At 34.3% G+C, this 15,507-nt stretch overlaps 1 protein-coding gene across 1 annotated transcript; it reads left to right on the top strand.

The window, feature by feature from the left end:
- Positions 1 to 7,361: 7,361 nt before the first annotated feature.
- On the top strand, positions 7,362 to 11,029 carry LOC147531809 (RNA-binding KH domain-containing protein PEPPER-like). Its single transcript, XM_086649182.1, has 6 exons — positions 7,362 to 7,818; positions 8,615 to 8,870; positions 9,532 to 9,692; positions 9,772 to 9,981; positions 10,220 to 10,414; positions 10,558 to 11,029. Exons 1-6 carry the CDS (start codon positions 7,507 to 7,509, stop codon positions 10,747 to 10,749), a joined length of 1,326 nt encoding a protein of 441 aa, XP_086505308.1. The 5' UTR covers positions 7,362 to 7,506; the 3' UTR covers positions 10,750 to 11,029.
- Positions 11,030 to 15,507: the final 4,478 nt, after the last annotated feature.

Genomic DNA, 15,507 nt, shown 5'->3' with positions numbered 1-15,507 from the left:
GGTTGCTTATGTTGAAGATATCCTCCAACTGGAGCATTACGTACAGTCCACAGTCTGGACTGTTTGATTCAAAAATAAAATGTGAGTTTAAAGAAACTCAATAAACTCAATAACTACTAAAGTAAGGAAGCAAAATTTAGACTCACCTATCCCCTTGCTGAGGGCAGTCAACCTCCTTTACATAGGATATCTTTTTCGTCATCCTTTCTTTAGCATATTGCCCACTTCGTTTGCGCGTGCACTTCATCTTTATCAATGTCTCTGCCAGCTGCGATGCAAATTTCTTTGCATTATTGTTGCATTGCTTAGCCAAGTTAGTGTCACGCTGCAAAGAATTGTAGTGCTTCCATTCATTTTCTTCAAATTCATACACAAGCAGAGTCCAATGATGACCCTCGAATGAGCCATCAGTGTACGGCGTATTCAGTGGCGCACACAACGTTGTAGTATGATCTTTGATGTATTGCGCTTCCAGCCGTTGATTTAAATTGGCCTCAATACTTGCCTGACTCCGCTCTTGTTTTATCAAGGTCTGCAAAGCATTTAAATTCAGTGACTACTATTTAAATTCAGTGACTACTATTTACTCAACACTCCGCTGATTTAAATTCAGTATTGGCCTCAATACTCCGCTGATTTAAATTCAGTGACTACTATTTACTCAACACCATTTAAAAATGAATTATATGTTTGCCAAGGAAACTTACAAAAAGCAATGAAGATAGGAAAACAACTTCTTTGTTCACATCTCGGGCGTCCTGTGCAAGGTGGTCCTCAAACCAGTCTATGATTTGCGAGTCACATCCCCGAACCATCATAAGTTCATCCAAATCTTTGGCTTTCAGGCAATGTTCTTTATCCTTGTTCCAGACTTCGAGGCTGTACATAGAATCCCATCCAGCCACACAATTATTTTCCAGAAAGATATACATTTTACTATACAAATTGTTTACCATACATTTTTTTTTTTACCAGACATTTAATTATTTACCAGTTACTGAGTTATTTACCTTGTCCACCCGTATGTCATGAATTCTAGCATTAGTGATTTTTCTTTCTCCAGGACGTAGGGCCATACACCTCCCTGTCTCCAGTTACTTATTGGTTCTTTCACTTGTTTCTTCATTGTGATCGACTCTATATCAATCGCAGGGAATTTAATGGCAGCTGCTGCTCTGGATGTTTGTTTTCGGGTTCTGGGGTTATCCTTGACCCTTTTGATAAGAGATGTTGGTTTAGCAATTGACCCTTTCTGTGTCTTCGATACTACTCGTTTTGGGGGGCTCACGTGTGGTGATTTAATTTTTCTACTTGTTCCAACATGATCCAATTTTTTGGATACTTCTTCCACCGATGCTCTCCCCATTTCAGCAATATCGGCGAAATTCTCTTCAGCTGTTTGGCAAACATCATCTCCCTGCTGTGGTGGTGGAGTCCACACAATAATTTGCGTCCCCAAGTTAAGATCAAAACTTGGGAAATCATTGCTGTCATCCTTCATAATATCTGTCAAATAATGTATATTCAGAAAAATAATGTTTTTAACAAACTAGGAAACTTAAATTATTTCACCACATAATTTGGCAACATTACCTCTCTTGGGAGGCATCTCTTTTTCATAAGTATCCTCCACCCACCCTGCATGCTCACTAGACAAATTGATATGAACCTCATCTTCATCATCCATCTCATCATTTCCTTCTTCATCCAGCTTGGCTTTCTTTTTTTCCTCTCCCTCATTGCCTTCATCATTTAGCATGCTTATTATACTTTCTCAGAAAAAGAATAAAACTGAAAAAGAATAATATTTACTGAGAATATAAAATAAAATAGAAACTATTTCATTACCATCTTCATTGCCATCGCTATCATCTTCGTCACTGTCTTTAAGTTGATACTTATTACTCCGATCATTTTTCTTGTCCTTCCTTTCATCTTTCTCCTCTTTCTCATCTTTGTCACTTCCATCCTCGCTTCCATCTTTCTCCTTTTCATCTTCGTCACTGTCATCATCTTGTTCCTCATTATCATCTTTCTCCTCATCTTCCTTATTATCATCTTTATCATCATCTTCCTCATTATCATCTTTCTCATCATCTTCCTCATCATCTTCTTCTCCCTCTTCATCATCTTTTTCTCCCTCACTTTCTTCTCCTTCATCATCTTCTTCTCCCTCTTCATCATCTTTTTCTACACCCTTTCCCCCCTCATCTTTCTTGTCTTTCTCTTTCTCCTCTGTCTTCCCTTTCTCCTCTTTCTTCAGTTTCTCTTCTTTCTCTTTCTCTCCATCTTTTGGATCTTCCATCTTACTTTTTCCCTTACAATAACGTTTGCGTAGCTCCTCCACACCATCCGTAACCTCGATTAGGCCATCTTCTCCTCTAACCTGTTCTTCTACAGGAACTAAATAGGTTTGAAGGAGTGCCTCATATGCTTTGTAAGAATCATCCCTATCCTCGCACGCTTCTCGCAGTTTTTCTTTAAGTTCAGCATTTTCCTTTTGTAGCTGTTCAATCCTTCGAAGCAATTCATCTACCACTTCTGTGTTCTTTGGTGCTGACAGCAACTCTTTTTCTTGATCAGTTGGGGGGTACACAAATGATTCACTGACCTGGTTTAATGTACAGTAAACCAAATTATTTACCAGGAACTAAACATTTACTAGGAAATAATTTTATTTACCAAGAACAAAACAATTTAATGGTTCCTTTTCTATTTACCAGAACAAAACAGTTTCACATTAACACTGATCAAATGTATACCTGTTCTGCAGTAAGATTTGCAAGCTTCTGGTCAAATGTCTCATCTATATTGGTCAAAGACCACCTGACGATCCTAGGCACCTCATCCCTAAACCTCTCTTGTCGATCAAAACATGTAGTATGCTCGCAAAACCACACCTATAAAAAACATAGAGTATGAGACACATGAAGTTAAGTTTGAATTTAAATGATAAAAAACATACTCACAGGAAGTAATACTAGGCACCCTGAAGCTTTCAGTGGGTCGTTGGGATACTTATTGATGTGATCAATTAGGAATGAGTGGACCGCTGTTGGCCAACACAAAGTTTGAATTTCTTCCATTGTATGCAAGTTGAAGAGAATACGCATTGGAACCTTGTAACCTGTTAGGGGAGCAAATAAAACACTCGCACAAATATACATGATGATCAGCCTGATGACATCCATGTCATCTACCTCTCCGTTGACAGCATCTCTCAGTGCTTTGGATAATTGTGTGCATGATATCATTCCAGGGATTTCACCAAAGTACTTCATACAAAAATCTATTTCAGGCTCCTTTACTGATCGATTTTTAGGGAAGACTTCTCTCGCCTCTCTTGACAATGGCATACCTAGAATTAGGGCCACATCTTCAGGTTTCAGTTCCATTTCTTTCCCCGCCAACGTAAACCTTTCTGTCGAACTAGAATAGAGGCAGAGAATTTCAAAGATAGCCTTGTTGGGTTTGTTTATGTTATCCCAATCTATTTTGTCCTCAACAAAAGCCATCACCAGATTTTTAAATGGAGTCGCGGCTAACAACTCTTTCTGTGTAGTCGACATCTTTGGATATGTGTTCTTCATTTGTCTCCACGTATTTCGAAGTGCATACTTGTAAGCCTTCGGCACCAGTGCTGCCAGGTTTGGTGGTCTATTTTTCCGTTCACCCGTTGAGTTTCCACCTTCTGTTTTTGTTTTCTTTCCTTTTTTTTTTGGCTGCTTTCTTCTCTCACTGGTGCAGCTTTTCTCTTGCCTTTCCTTTCTCTCTCTGCATTGTCTTCTCTCTCGGGTGCAGCTTTTCTCTTGCCTTTCCTTTCTCTCTCTGCATTGTCTTTTACTTCTCTCTCTGGTGCAGCTTTTCTCTTGCCTTTCCTTTCTCTCTCTGCATTGTCTTTTACTTCAATGCTCTCAGTACTTTCTACCTGTAAAAAATGTAACCAGGAAAGAATGTTGTGTCACACATTACAACAAACACTTGAAATGCATGGTCATCTTTACAATAAAACAATTTACTGAACATATTACTGAACATATTTTTATTCTCATGAAGAAATCCATATCACTTGGAACAACATAATGCCAGTACAATAAAATATTTTCAAGGAACAAAACATTTTACAGTGAACAAAATTATTTACAGTTCTTTACAGTTCTTCTAGCCCAATCCCTCATTTTACAGTGAACAAAATTATTTACCAGGAATAAAACAACTTACGGTGCAAAATATTATTCCCATGAACACTAGACAAATCTAAATCACAGTAAAACAAAATATTTTCAAGAAAAAAATACATTTACCAGAATTTAATTTATTTACCAGGAATATTTTCAACAATAACATTTTTTTTACCAGAATATGGAACATTTACCAGAATAAAAAACATTTACCAGAAACATTTTCAAGAACAAATGATTTTTTGTTCAGTTTCATACCTTCTTCTTTCTAGGACTAGTTCTTCTAGCCAGAATGTCTGCAATCGGTCTTTCCTTTACTGATATCTCTCTACTGGAAGTTGGTTCTATGATAGTCACACCCTTTGATTTCTTGTTCGTATCTTTACTTTTCACCATATCTGCGTCAAAGAAATGTAAGATTATACACAAATTTTATGGTTTCTAAAAACTTCTAGGGTTTCTAAAATCTTCCAGGGTTTCAAACAAACCATAAGAGATCATTTGTATAAACTTTAAAGGTTTCTAAAATATTGCGTCCCTAAAGAAAGATCAATCACCATATCTGCGTCAGAAAGTAAAGTTTTTCACAAATTTTAGGGTTTTAAAAATCTTTTATGAAAGAAACTTTTATCAAACAAGTTTAGGTGGATGAGATAGAAGTAAAACATACTTGAATCCCTTCACAAACTTGTAAGTTATTTCTCCAAACAGACTTGAATCCCTTCCTTTTCTTCAAAAAAACTTGAATCACTTTAGAAGTAAAAGTTGAAAGAGGAAGATGCAGGAGGAAGATGCAGGAGGAAGATGACGGATGAAGAAAAATTTGGAGAGAGAGTTTTCTTGAGAAGGAGCAAAGTTACCTGGGAAGAGGGACTCGGCGTGGGCAGAAGTTAATGTGGAAGTGACCGTTTGCAGGAAACGTCACTTCCGTCCCTCGAATCAGTCAGAAATCCCGCCAAAAATTCGCCAAATCCCGGTTTATTTTCGATGGCACGGGGCGTAAATTCGACGAACTTTAGGGTTGTTTCCGTCATTTTAAGTCCCGCCCTGACATTTTGGACCTCTCGTTTATTTAGGGGCAACCGTGGACGCCCAGCCCATTTTGGGCCTCATTTTGGACGTCCAGCCCAATCCCCCAAAACATGACTTGGCTAGATTTTCACTTTGTTCTCACCGTGTCCAAATTTAATAATAAACTAAATGTCTCGTCATAATTCATCAAGGTAAGAACTAAGATGTCAAAGATAACATACTAATTAAACAATTAAATAGACATATTTACAGTGATATCTACGTACTTTATATCCGGCGCTAAACTAAAACTAGACATATTTACAGTAATATCTACGTACTTTATATCCCGCGCTAAACTAAAACTACAAAATCTTTTTCAGATGCAAAACATTGGTCTTTGATATAGGAAGAACAATGTTTAGTAAAGGCAGTGCGTTAGAAATGTCAATTTATGCATTTGTTCTTCCTTTACCAAATTAGTTTAAGGATGGCGTTATAAGGATCGTTTAATAAATAGTGCTAAAATATAATGACTTTGATAAAAATTAATAATAAAACTAATATTCTATTCACTTGTAGTTTTCTCTCACATAAACAACCCAACCCTATCAACATCACAACTATCAACATCACCATTAGTTTTAAAAAACTTGCAAAGTTTACCATCACTGTAGTTTTAGTTTCAAGCTTTTGACGATGCCTCAAGATCTCATGGATGAGGAGCCACTATTAATGAAGAAGGAGACAACCTACATCAAGAAAGAAGAATCCTTGGACTTAAACGAAGACATCGACTTAAACGAGGACATTGACTTAAACGAGGACATCATCTTAAACAAAGATATCGACTTAAACAAAGACATATATAATGAAGATAATATGTCTCAGGTAAAGAAAAATCATTTTCTTGTCTTCCTCTATGGTTGAACAACCGTTTTAGGGCTTTAGGTCGTTTTTGTTTTATAACAGATTTACAATTTGGTCGACTGAAAAAGACAACAAATTTTAATTGGGATGGCTGAAAAAAACAACAAATTTCGGTCGGGTCTGCTGAAAAAAACAATAAATTTCGGCTGGGCCGACTGAAATTGTTCTGTTTTTACATCCGCTCTGGACGAAATTTGTTTAAATTTTCAGTTGTCCTAGATGAAAATTTTCACTATTTTCATTTTCATGAATTTTTATTTATGCTAAGCGAAATTTCTTTTATGAATCTTCAAAAGTTACTTTAATCAGTGTTAAAAACCTAAAAATCTATGGAGAAATCAAGCAACAAGAATTACAAACCCCTCTATGGAGATGAGTGTTGTGTTAATCATCTAAGGTTTAGGGCTCCATCTTTATCTCTCTCTCTTTGATCGAAACAAACTGATTTAGGGTTTTTTCTCTCTTTTGGTTGAACATGTTTTAAGGGTGTATATCTCTCTTCTCTCCCTTTGATCGACGAACAGGTTTTTAGTCGAACATGGTTTTTCTCTCTTCTCCGTCTTTTGGTCGAAAATAGTTTGAAGGGACCAGGGTTTAAAGTTGGTATGTTTTAGAAAATAGTGTTTATCTCTCTCTATTCTAAAAAGAATGCTCTCCCTATTTAATGCACTGCCTTTGCTAAAAAATGTTCTTCTTATACCAAAGGCCAAAACCTTCTATACAACTTATTAAGTGAACTGTGTTTTAATTTATTAGAAATAAACAGTTATATTCACCATTTTTAAACTAAAACCTGATATCTTATTAAAACGTCAAGAGTTTACTATGCCAAGGCATTTAGGTTCTTTCAACAAAACAAAATGTCTTAATTTTAGGTGAAAAATATCTGATCCCTATATGAAAGAAAATATCCAAGGAATATGAACAATCAGACAAATTCTGTATAGAAATCTTATTTATTCGTGTTTCCTATAATCTATTCTGTGACATTACTCGTAATAAAAAAGTGTAAGTAAAAAAAAAAGCTTACCAAACAAATAGACGGTCAGATTTCATTGGGGATTAGAACTATTCATACTCAAATGAATGAGATTGAACACTACCTAAACTCATCATAATGCGAAATAAACGGTCAGATGTTTTAACATAAGGACTAGTGAAATTTCAGTAGTCCCTTAATACACAGATGTATCAAGTGTCTCAACCAGTCATAGAGTAGTCTCTCATAATTTTGATTTTGTTTTTCTCCCTCCTCTTCCTCTCTCTCTCTCTCTCTCTCTCTCTTCCTTCTCCCTTCGACGAGAAACCCTGAGAAAAAGTAAGAGCTTTGTGATAATCGAATTAGGGTTTCTTTCTCTTTCTACCTTTCTCTCTTGACGACAGAATGTGGACTGAATCGAACGTGACCGGCGCCACTGCAATTCCGGCTTATGAACCACTCCTCGATACATCAGTGCCTCTGTCGTCTTCAGGAGAGAATTCAGATTTTGCATCGGCATCTTGGGAGGTAGTTCCAGATGTAGCAAGCAAGCGATGGCCAGGATGGCCTGGATACAATGCATTCCGTCTAATCGTCCCGGTGGACATGGTCGGTAGCATTATAGGTCGTAAAGGAGAGATCATAAGGAAGTTATGCCAGGAAACTAGGGCTAGCATTCATGTTCTTCAAAGCGTTTTTGGAGCCACTGATCAGATTGTGAGTTTGTTTAGTATAATTCATTTAGAATCATTTCAGAGTTTTTTGCTTCATAAATTATTTCATATTTCATGTTCGTTGTTCTTCTTGATGTTCTTAGGTAGTAGTATTTATTTTCTAGGTCAGGTCTGAAATCTCACTCGTGCTTTGAATTGACTCTAGTCGAATTCCAAAGTTTTCTTTCTCTGATTCGTCTGAATAGGTGGTATGGGCTGATATCCGGTTCATTTGGTTCAGACGATTCAGATTCAGATGAGTTAGATTCAAACAATGAGGAACATGAATGCGAGCCCTAGTTTCCTGGAGAAAGAAACTGATTTGTTAAGAAAACTGAGACAATGTTTGCTGTGTGGAAAAAGAATATGACTACCAAAAATAATCATCTGACTACGCTTGTAGTGTTTTTATTTTTATAATATCTTACTTTGGTGATGGGATTAGTAAAAAAAATATGATATGTATAGACTTATTTTGTTCTTAGATTATATATATTCTTTGATCCTTGTTACCTTGTACTTTTGTATCTTGTATACTCAGATTTACTTCTAAAGTTGTATACCTTTTGGCGACGACTTGTACAAAATCGTGTTCATACCATAAATAGTTAACTACCACTCGTTAACGTAAATTGTGTATAATATAATGGACTAATTGTATGTTTCGAACCATGTCTAAACATTTGTTTTCTTATTCTTTCCTTTTCCAACATCTTATATATAATATGATCATCTATTTTCCTTGGGCTAGCTCTGTATTATTTATCTCACCATTATTCCATTTTCCTGTTTATTTTCAGGTTCTGGTATCTGCACAAGAAGAACCAGAAGCTAAGCTATCCCCTGCTATGGATGCTGTACTCAGACTATTCAAACTTGTTACGAGAGCATCTGACGCTGAAAGTGATGGCACAGCTTCAGCTGCTGGAGGTTATAGGCATTCAATTAGATTATTGGTGCCATCATCACAAGGAATTAGTTTAATTGGGAAGCAGGGCTGCCAGATTAAGCTAATACAGGCCAAGTCTGGTGCCACCATTAAGATTATTTCAGGAGGTATGCTCTTACCACTTTTATAATGTTGTGTGTATTTACTATTTACTGCATTCGAATTCTGAGACGTGTCATCGCCAGTTTTTTTACACTTCAGATTGCACTTTTTTCATCATTAACTATTTTATACTTTCTCCAAAATCTCGTGTGATCTGATTTTCTGAACTTATGAATTATGATCTCTTCCTAGTTTTATATCATGCATATTTATGTCGAAGTCCCTAGTTCATATCTATCTGAAATAGAATGTATATTAAACCAAATTCATGTCAATATTTATGTGCTATGGACTCCGTATTGCGTACGCCAAACTCTATTAATCATCTAAACTTGCAAATTTAGGGTTTCTTTTTCGTTTGAACATACGAAGTTTTACAATTATACCCCTTGGCTTTAATTAAGTGGAACAATTGGCCTATTTGCAATTTTTGCCAACCAAATATTAAATGACTTTCACCCAAAAGCTAGCTCATGTTGTGAATGCCTGACTCTCTAAACTGATATGTTTTCTGCAATGTCACGTCTAAAACGAACGAAGCCCACCCGTCTAATTCTTCTCTTAGTTCTTGTTTATTGTTGTTATTTGGATGACATAGATTTATCTTTCAATGCTTCTAGTTATTGCTACTTTAATACATATTTCAGTCTATGTGATTGTTTACAGTTGATGTGCTAGCTGAATTGCCGCATTATGCTACCTTAGAAGAGAATATTGTAGACATCCGTGGAGAATATTCGGAAGTTGTTAAAGCATTAGAAGCAGTAGTGGAGCACTTAAGGAAGTTCTTGGTTGATCATAGTGTTATTCCTTTGTTTGAGCGGATTGTAAGTATTAATGCAGAGCAAATTTGGTTCAGATTTTGTTTCTGACTATATGCTAAAGCTTGTCGTGGCCATTAATCAGGGTAATTCAACGATCCCGCTATCATTTCCTGCTACTCAACCTGGAACAAGGGATGGTTGTTCTCTTTCTTTTGAGACGGAATCTCTTTATCTCAACCGTGAACCTTCGCCAGAGTCGCACTATAGCCCGCTATTATATGGACAAGATCCTGCTGTTGTTGAACTATATATTCCAGGACTATCTCGTTCTGCTCCTTCTATTGTAACACAGGTGAGACTTTTGAATTTTGATGTGGTCATTTTTTAACTTGTGAACTTCGAATTGGTATTATACTGGCATTTGAGGAAAATTATGAGCATTTACCTTAACCGAATTACGTACAACCCTAATGAGAGAGAGAGAGTGATTGAACTAGAACTAATATAGAAAGAGTAAAAAAAATCCAGGTTCTTTTAGTACATTTCATTTCTTACCTTGAAAGTTGGAACCTCCCTTCCTTCTGATGCAGGTTACTCGGACAATGCAACTACCCCTAGTCTATGCTGAGAAGATAACCGGGAATAGAGGAGCAAATATTGCGTATATAGGACGGGCCAGCGGAGCTAAGCTTACAGTGCAAGAGAGTAAAGGCATGTCAGGCGAAATCATTGTGGAAATTAAGGGTACTTCGGCGCAAGTTCAGACCGCCCAACGACTCATTCAAGTCAGTTACTTCGTTCATTTATTTATTTATTTTATTTCCTTCTCATAACATTTTTGATCAACCAAATAGAATCTAAGCATGAAAACGGAATCACTCTTTGACTCAAACTGCACGAGTTTTTATTCTTCTATGTTTTTGTTCAGGATTTTATCTTCAATGACAAAGAATCAACACCATCCAACATGAACATAATTGGCGATATGGATACTGGTTCTAGATCGTTAGAATCTGAATTAGGTCATAACTCTTTTCCACCGGTATCCATGTCGACACAGTCCTATGGGAGTTATGGCACTTCTGATGAAGGAGGAAGGTATAACAACAATATGCTCTAAAAGCAGGTTCTTGTCTGTTTTCTTCCTTTACCTTTATACAGTCTCTCTTTTAAATTGCTATGGCGAAATCTTTTGCCATGTTACCTTGTAAAATTATAGATATAAACCCAGCCTTGGTATACCCTCTCGACCTTGTGAAGACAACAAAAAGAGATGGAAACAAAGTAAGGAAATTGATAAGGTGCTAGATTTCTTGCTCCTTTCGATTTTCCTTTTCTTATAAGATTTGGATGTGGATTAATTTATATGTTACTATGGTAGTTTTGATGTTTGGGTTTTATCTTCTTTATATTTTCAATACTTCAAAGCTTATTTTATGTGGGAAATGATTTTTTTTCATATGAAAGTGGAGTCATTTTGACCCCATACTCGTCTATTTAGAATTAATTGAAAAAAATGTCTTGAGTATGATTTTGAGTATGACAGTTTTTTTTTCTTTCGATCCCCATATTAACCTCCTATATGTAAAAGTCAGATCTGGTGCAAAAAACACATCTCGATGCACAAACACGGGTCTCTACGATAGCTTTTTTTTTCTTTTAATCCTCATAATAACCTCCTATGTGTATATAAAATTCCAAGTCTATATTCTAATTCATAATCAGAAAATCTCGTATCTCTCTTCTACACTTTGTTCTCTCTATTCTAACAAATGGATGGTACACCCTTTCGCTCTCCTTCATCTTCATCTTCCTTTCTTTTCTTCTTCAACTTTTTCCTTGTGAAGAACTCTGTAGCTTAAGCTTCATCTTTTTTCCTTTTCCTCTCCTAAATACTGTAATACTGAGCTTCATCTTCAACATTTTGTTGGTTTCATCTTCTTATATTTAATTGGTATTTACGTTCGTCATCATACAAACCAGCTTCATCCGCATCCCAGTTCTTCATCTGGATTTTCATTTTTCACAATGATTATCTTCCCTCCTTAGAGCATCTCCAATGCAACACTCAACAAAAACTCAATTAATCCAATGCGTCAAGTATGAGTTGAGTTTCTCTTTCCTAGGTTGCACTATTGAGATATTCAATTCAAAATTCATCTCCAATGCAACACCCAAAAAAAACTCAACATTTACTTTAGATTTACTTTTGGTTCTTATTTTAATATATAAAATTTGATGTGGACCAATTGAGATACAACAATAAATGTTGAGATACTCAGAAGAAAACTCAACAATTGAGTTTTCTTTTGAGTATCTCAATATTTATTGTTGCCACATCATATTGAGACTCTAGTTGAGAGTTGGATTGGAGATGCTCTTAGCAACTTAGGTTTTGCAAAATTTTTTCTTTACTACTGTGTTTCAGTTTTATTAACCTAGTTTCATCATCTTTACCATTGTGCTTTATGCAGTATTTTTTTTCCTTGTTTTGTCAGACTGAAAAAACCATAAAAAGTTGGTTCAAAAAGCTTGTAAAAGTTTTGTGACACCAAAATAGGGTTTGGTTGTTTTAAAATCTTTTTTGCGTCTGTAAAAGTACTTAAATGATTGCAAACAACACCAAAATGTCGTTAAAACATGAAACTTTTTGTGATATTTTGTCTTCCATATTTATAATTTTTGTAACATCTACACTAATGTGGTCATATGTAACCTATACCTAAAAGACACATTCATGTGTACGCATGTAACCCCTAGTGTAAATGTCTATGAATGTATTTCACTTTGTAGAGTCTATAAAAGGGTTCTAATCCATTGTAATAGACATAACAATATCTAAAACATTTTATTACAATCTTAAGATAGATATTTGTTGTTATTAGTCTATATTAGTTTTCTCTTCTCTATAATCTATCTCATTTCTTTAGTTTTCACAATAAAATTTCATTTATTTACCTTATTTACATTGGTCTTTTCATCTATTGTCTATTAGAGAATCGATTTTGCACCAAATTAAGTTTAGTGTCACAAAAAGACAATTGCACATGGAAAAATAGACTTTGTTGTTTCTATCTCATAATGAGTTTTTCCCATAAAATATGTTTTATGTGTATAAATTTATATATGTTAGGTATATGCTTCACCATTCATCATTTGCATTATTACTTCGGCTATCTCCTTATTTGCTTGTTACAAAATCGTTTTTGTAACTTAAGTGCAAAAGTTACTATTTCTTGGATATTTTACGAACGGCCCTTTACGAACATGAATAAAAGGGGATGAATTTTAGGTCCAAAATCACAGGGTTCATGGGTTGAGAGCCCAAAGATAGCATTAAATAAAAAATAAATCCACTAGGAGCAATTTAAATGTCTAATCTGATTTTTCTCTACTACTACCTAACCTATCCCAGGTTAAATAAAGTTACCCATATTAGAAGATACAAATAATTTTTTTCAGTTTCAAGAAAATAATTTGTCAATAAGAAGTTTCCATCCTTACAAAATTTGTCTTTTCAGTTAAAAGGAATGTTCTCTTAATCTTTTGACCCAAAGAAAATCGATCATAATTCTCTCTTCTTTAGTTCACCGAGAGAAAACCAAGACAAATCGCAGAGAAAATCCATCTAAACTTTTTAGTCTTCACCTGGAGAAAACCTAGAAGAACATGATGCTCAATTGATTAAGTTTTTTCTTTTACTATATTCTCTTTTATTTTCAACGATAGATTGTTGCACCGTGCATGATTTTGTTGTTCTTATTATTAAATCTAGGATACTAATCTTTTTCTTAAAAAGAATCCTTCAGATTTTGTCTCATTGTTTCTCTCTTTATAATCTTGTTTTCCAAAAAAAATTGCATGGAAGGTGAGTATATATTTTGCAAACTTTTTGTATATTCTCATAGCATTTTCTTAATTTTAACAACATATTTTCGTTTTGTAATTCTTTTACTACCCAGAAAACCATTTATGTTTTTCAATTATGAATGAGCGAGTTTGTTTTCTGTCGGCAATGCCCTTTGCATAAATTGTGAAAAGTTTACCAACATTTTCTAAATTCTGACAAAAAATAACATACTTTACAAACATAACAAAGTTACTCTCTAAATGATTTTACCAGCAGTAGAACTGTACAGATTTTTTGTTTAAGTTTTACATTTCGATTCTTTTACGTTTTTATATTTTATTATTCCATGAATTGCAAGCACTTGTTTGAACACTAATACATTTTACAAATTTACAGACGATATTTTGGTTGTACGTGATTTTGCACGTGGAAGAATTTGTGGTCGAATATAACTATAAGCATTTTTCACACGGGATGTTACCCAAAGATTTAACAATACAAGCGCAAAGGAAGAGGGTTGAATTAACTTGGTTGTTACTGGATGAATTGAAGCATAAATGAAAAAAACTCTTTAAGTTTTAGTTCTTGTAATGGATTTTTCTTAATTTTAATCACTTTAAGTTTTAGTATAATCGTGAAATACGTTAAAAGGAGTTAATGGAAAATGCTAAAAGATATCACCGAAATGCTAAAAATACCACAACATGTCGACAATATTTTTTTACTATATTTGAGTATATCCATAAAATGTTTGGCCTACATGGGTGAAGATAGGACCACATGACTCTTTCTTAGTTATTCCCAATTTCATATAATAGCTCGTAGGATTTTGTTTACTAACATCTATTTCATGATTGGGTAACATATGCATTTACATAACAGATAAACACTGAATGATACGAAAGCATCAATTTAAAAGAATAAAAATGTAAAACTTTGCGGAAAATCTATATAATTTTATTGTAGTTAAATCCAAGTTATTTATGTTTGTAAAAGTATGATGGATTTTTTAGAGTTTATAAGATGTTGGTAGAGTGGCAAAAATTTATGCAAAAATCAAATAAATGCTACAAGAAAATCTTTGCACAATTTTTAACTACGCATATTATGTTGTTAGAATCAATAAAATTCTACAAAAACATTGAGAGGAACCTCAGCTTCATTGCAGCCAACAGTCGCCCTATATCGATCATTCTTTATAAATTTATAGCATTTTTTTTCGTACTGATAGGGTAATGACCGAGAGTATCTCGAAAGGCTTGAACCACACCCTCAAACTCTTGACCGATGTGGGTGAAAATTGGACCCCATGCATCTGTCTTAGTTATTTCCATTTAAGGTAACAGTCATAAGAATTTGCATCACTGAAGTCCATTCAATGATTGAATAGCTGTCCATGAAAAATGTAAAAGCATTACGTGTAATAAGAATGAAGAATTTTCTAAAAAAAATGTTTAAAATGTTGTTCTCCTAGTTTAAGTAATACAGGAGAATCAAATCGATGCTAGAGAAATGTTAAAATTTTTGTTAACATAACGTAAGTAAATCAGAAAACATATGATACATTATTATGTGTTGTTACGTCGATTCATCACCTAAGTGGTTTTAAAAACTTAGAAGTATTTTTTGAGTTAAAGTATATAATTGTGTTTTTAAAATCAATACAATGCTAGAATTTTTTTAAAATTTTGTTATATCTAAGAATGTTGTTAGAATAAATAAGATGTTAGATAAATAATCAAAACTTTTATTCACCTACGACTCTAACTAATTCAGAATATATATCATGCTAATAGAATCAATAAAATGTTAGAAACATACTAAAAATGTCAACAAAATAAATATCAGTTTACGTTATAATTGAATTTTTTTTCGTAGTGATCGAAAATTTAACTTCTTTTCTTACCAAAAAAGTGATAAAATGTGTCACATTTAAGTATGTTGTTAGAATTAAATAAATGTTTGAAGAAGATTCCAAATTTAATCAATATATATAATTTTCATAATGATTTTCAAGACAAAATAATT

This window comes from Eschscholzia californica, unplaced genomic scaffold (genome assembly GCF_041429995.1).
Source record: "Eschscholzia californica isolate CP2 unplaced genomic scaffold, dmEscCali1.0.p SCAF_6, whole genome shotgun sequence".
NCBI lineage: Eukaryota > Viridiplantae > Streptophyta > Magnoliopsida > Ranunculales > Papaveraceae > Eschscholzia > Eschscholzia californica.
Note: the sequence above shows the minus strand (reverse complement) of the source record. Positions and strands in the feature narration are given on the sequence as shown.

Bases quoted from the DNA above. Each gene is read 5' to 3' on its own strand.
- LOC147531809 (XM_086649182.1), top strand. From the start codon at position 7,507: ATGTGGACTGAATCGAACGTGACCGGCGCCACTGCAATTCCGGCTTAT. The intron at 7,819-8,614 runs GTGAGTTTGTTT...GTTTATTTTCAG, and splicing joins TTGGAGCCACTGATCAGATT to GTTCTGGTATCTGCACAAGA. The intron at 10,415-10,557 runs GTCAGTTACTTC...GTTTTTGTTCAG, and splicing joins CCGCCCAACGACTCATTCAA to GATTTTATCTTCAATGACAA.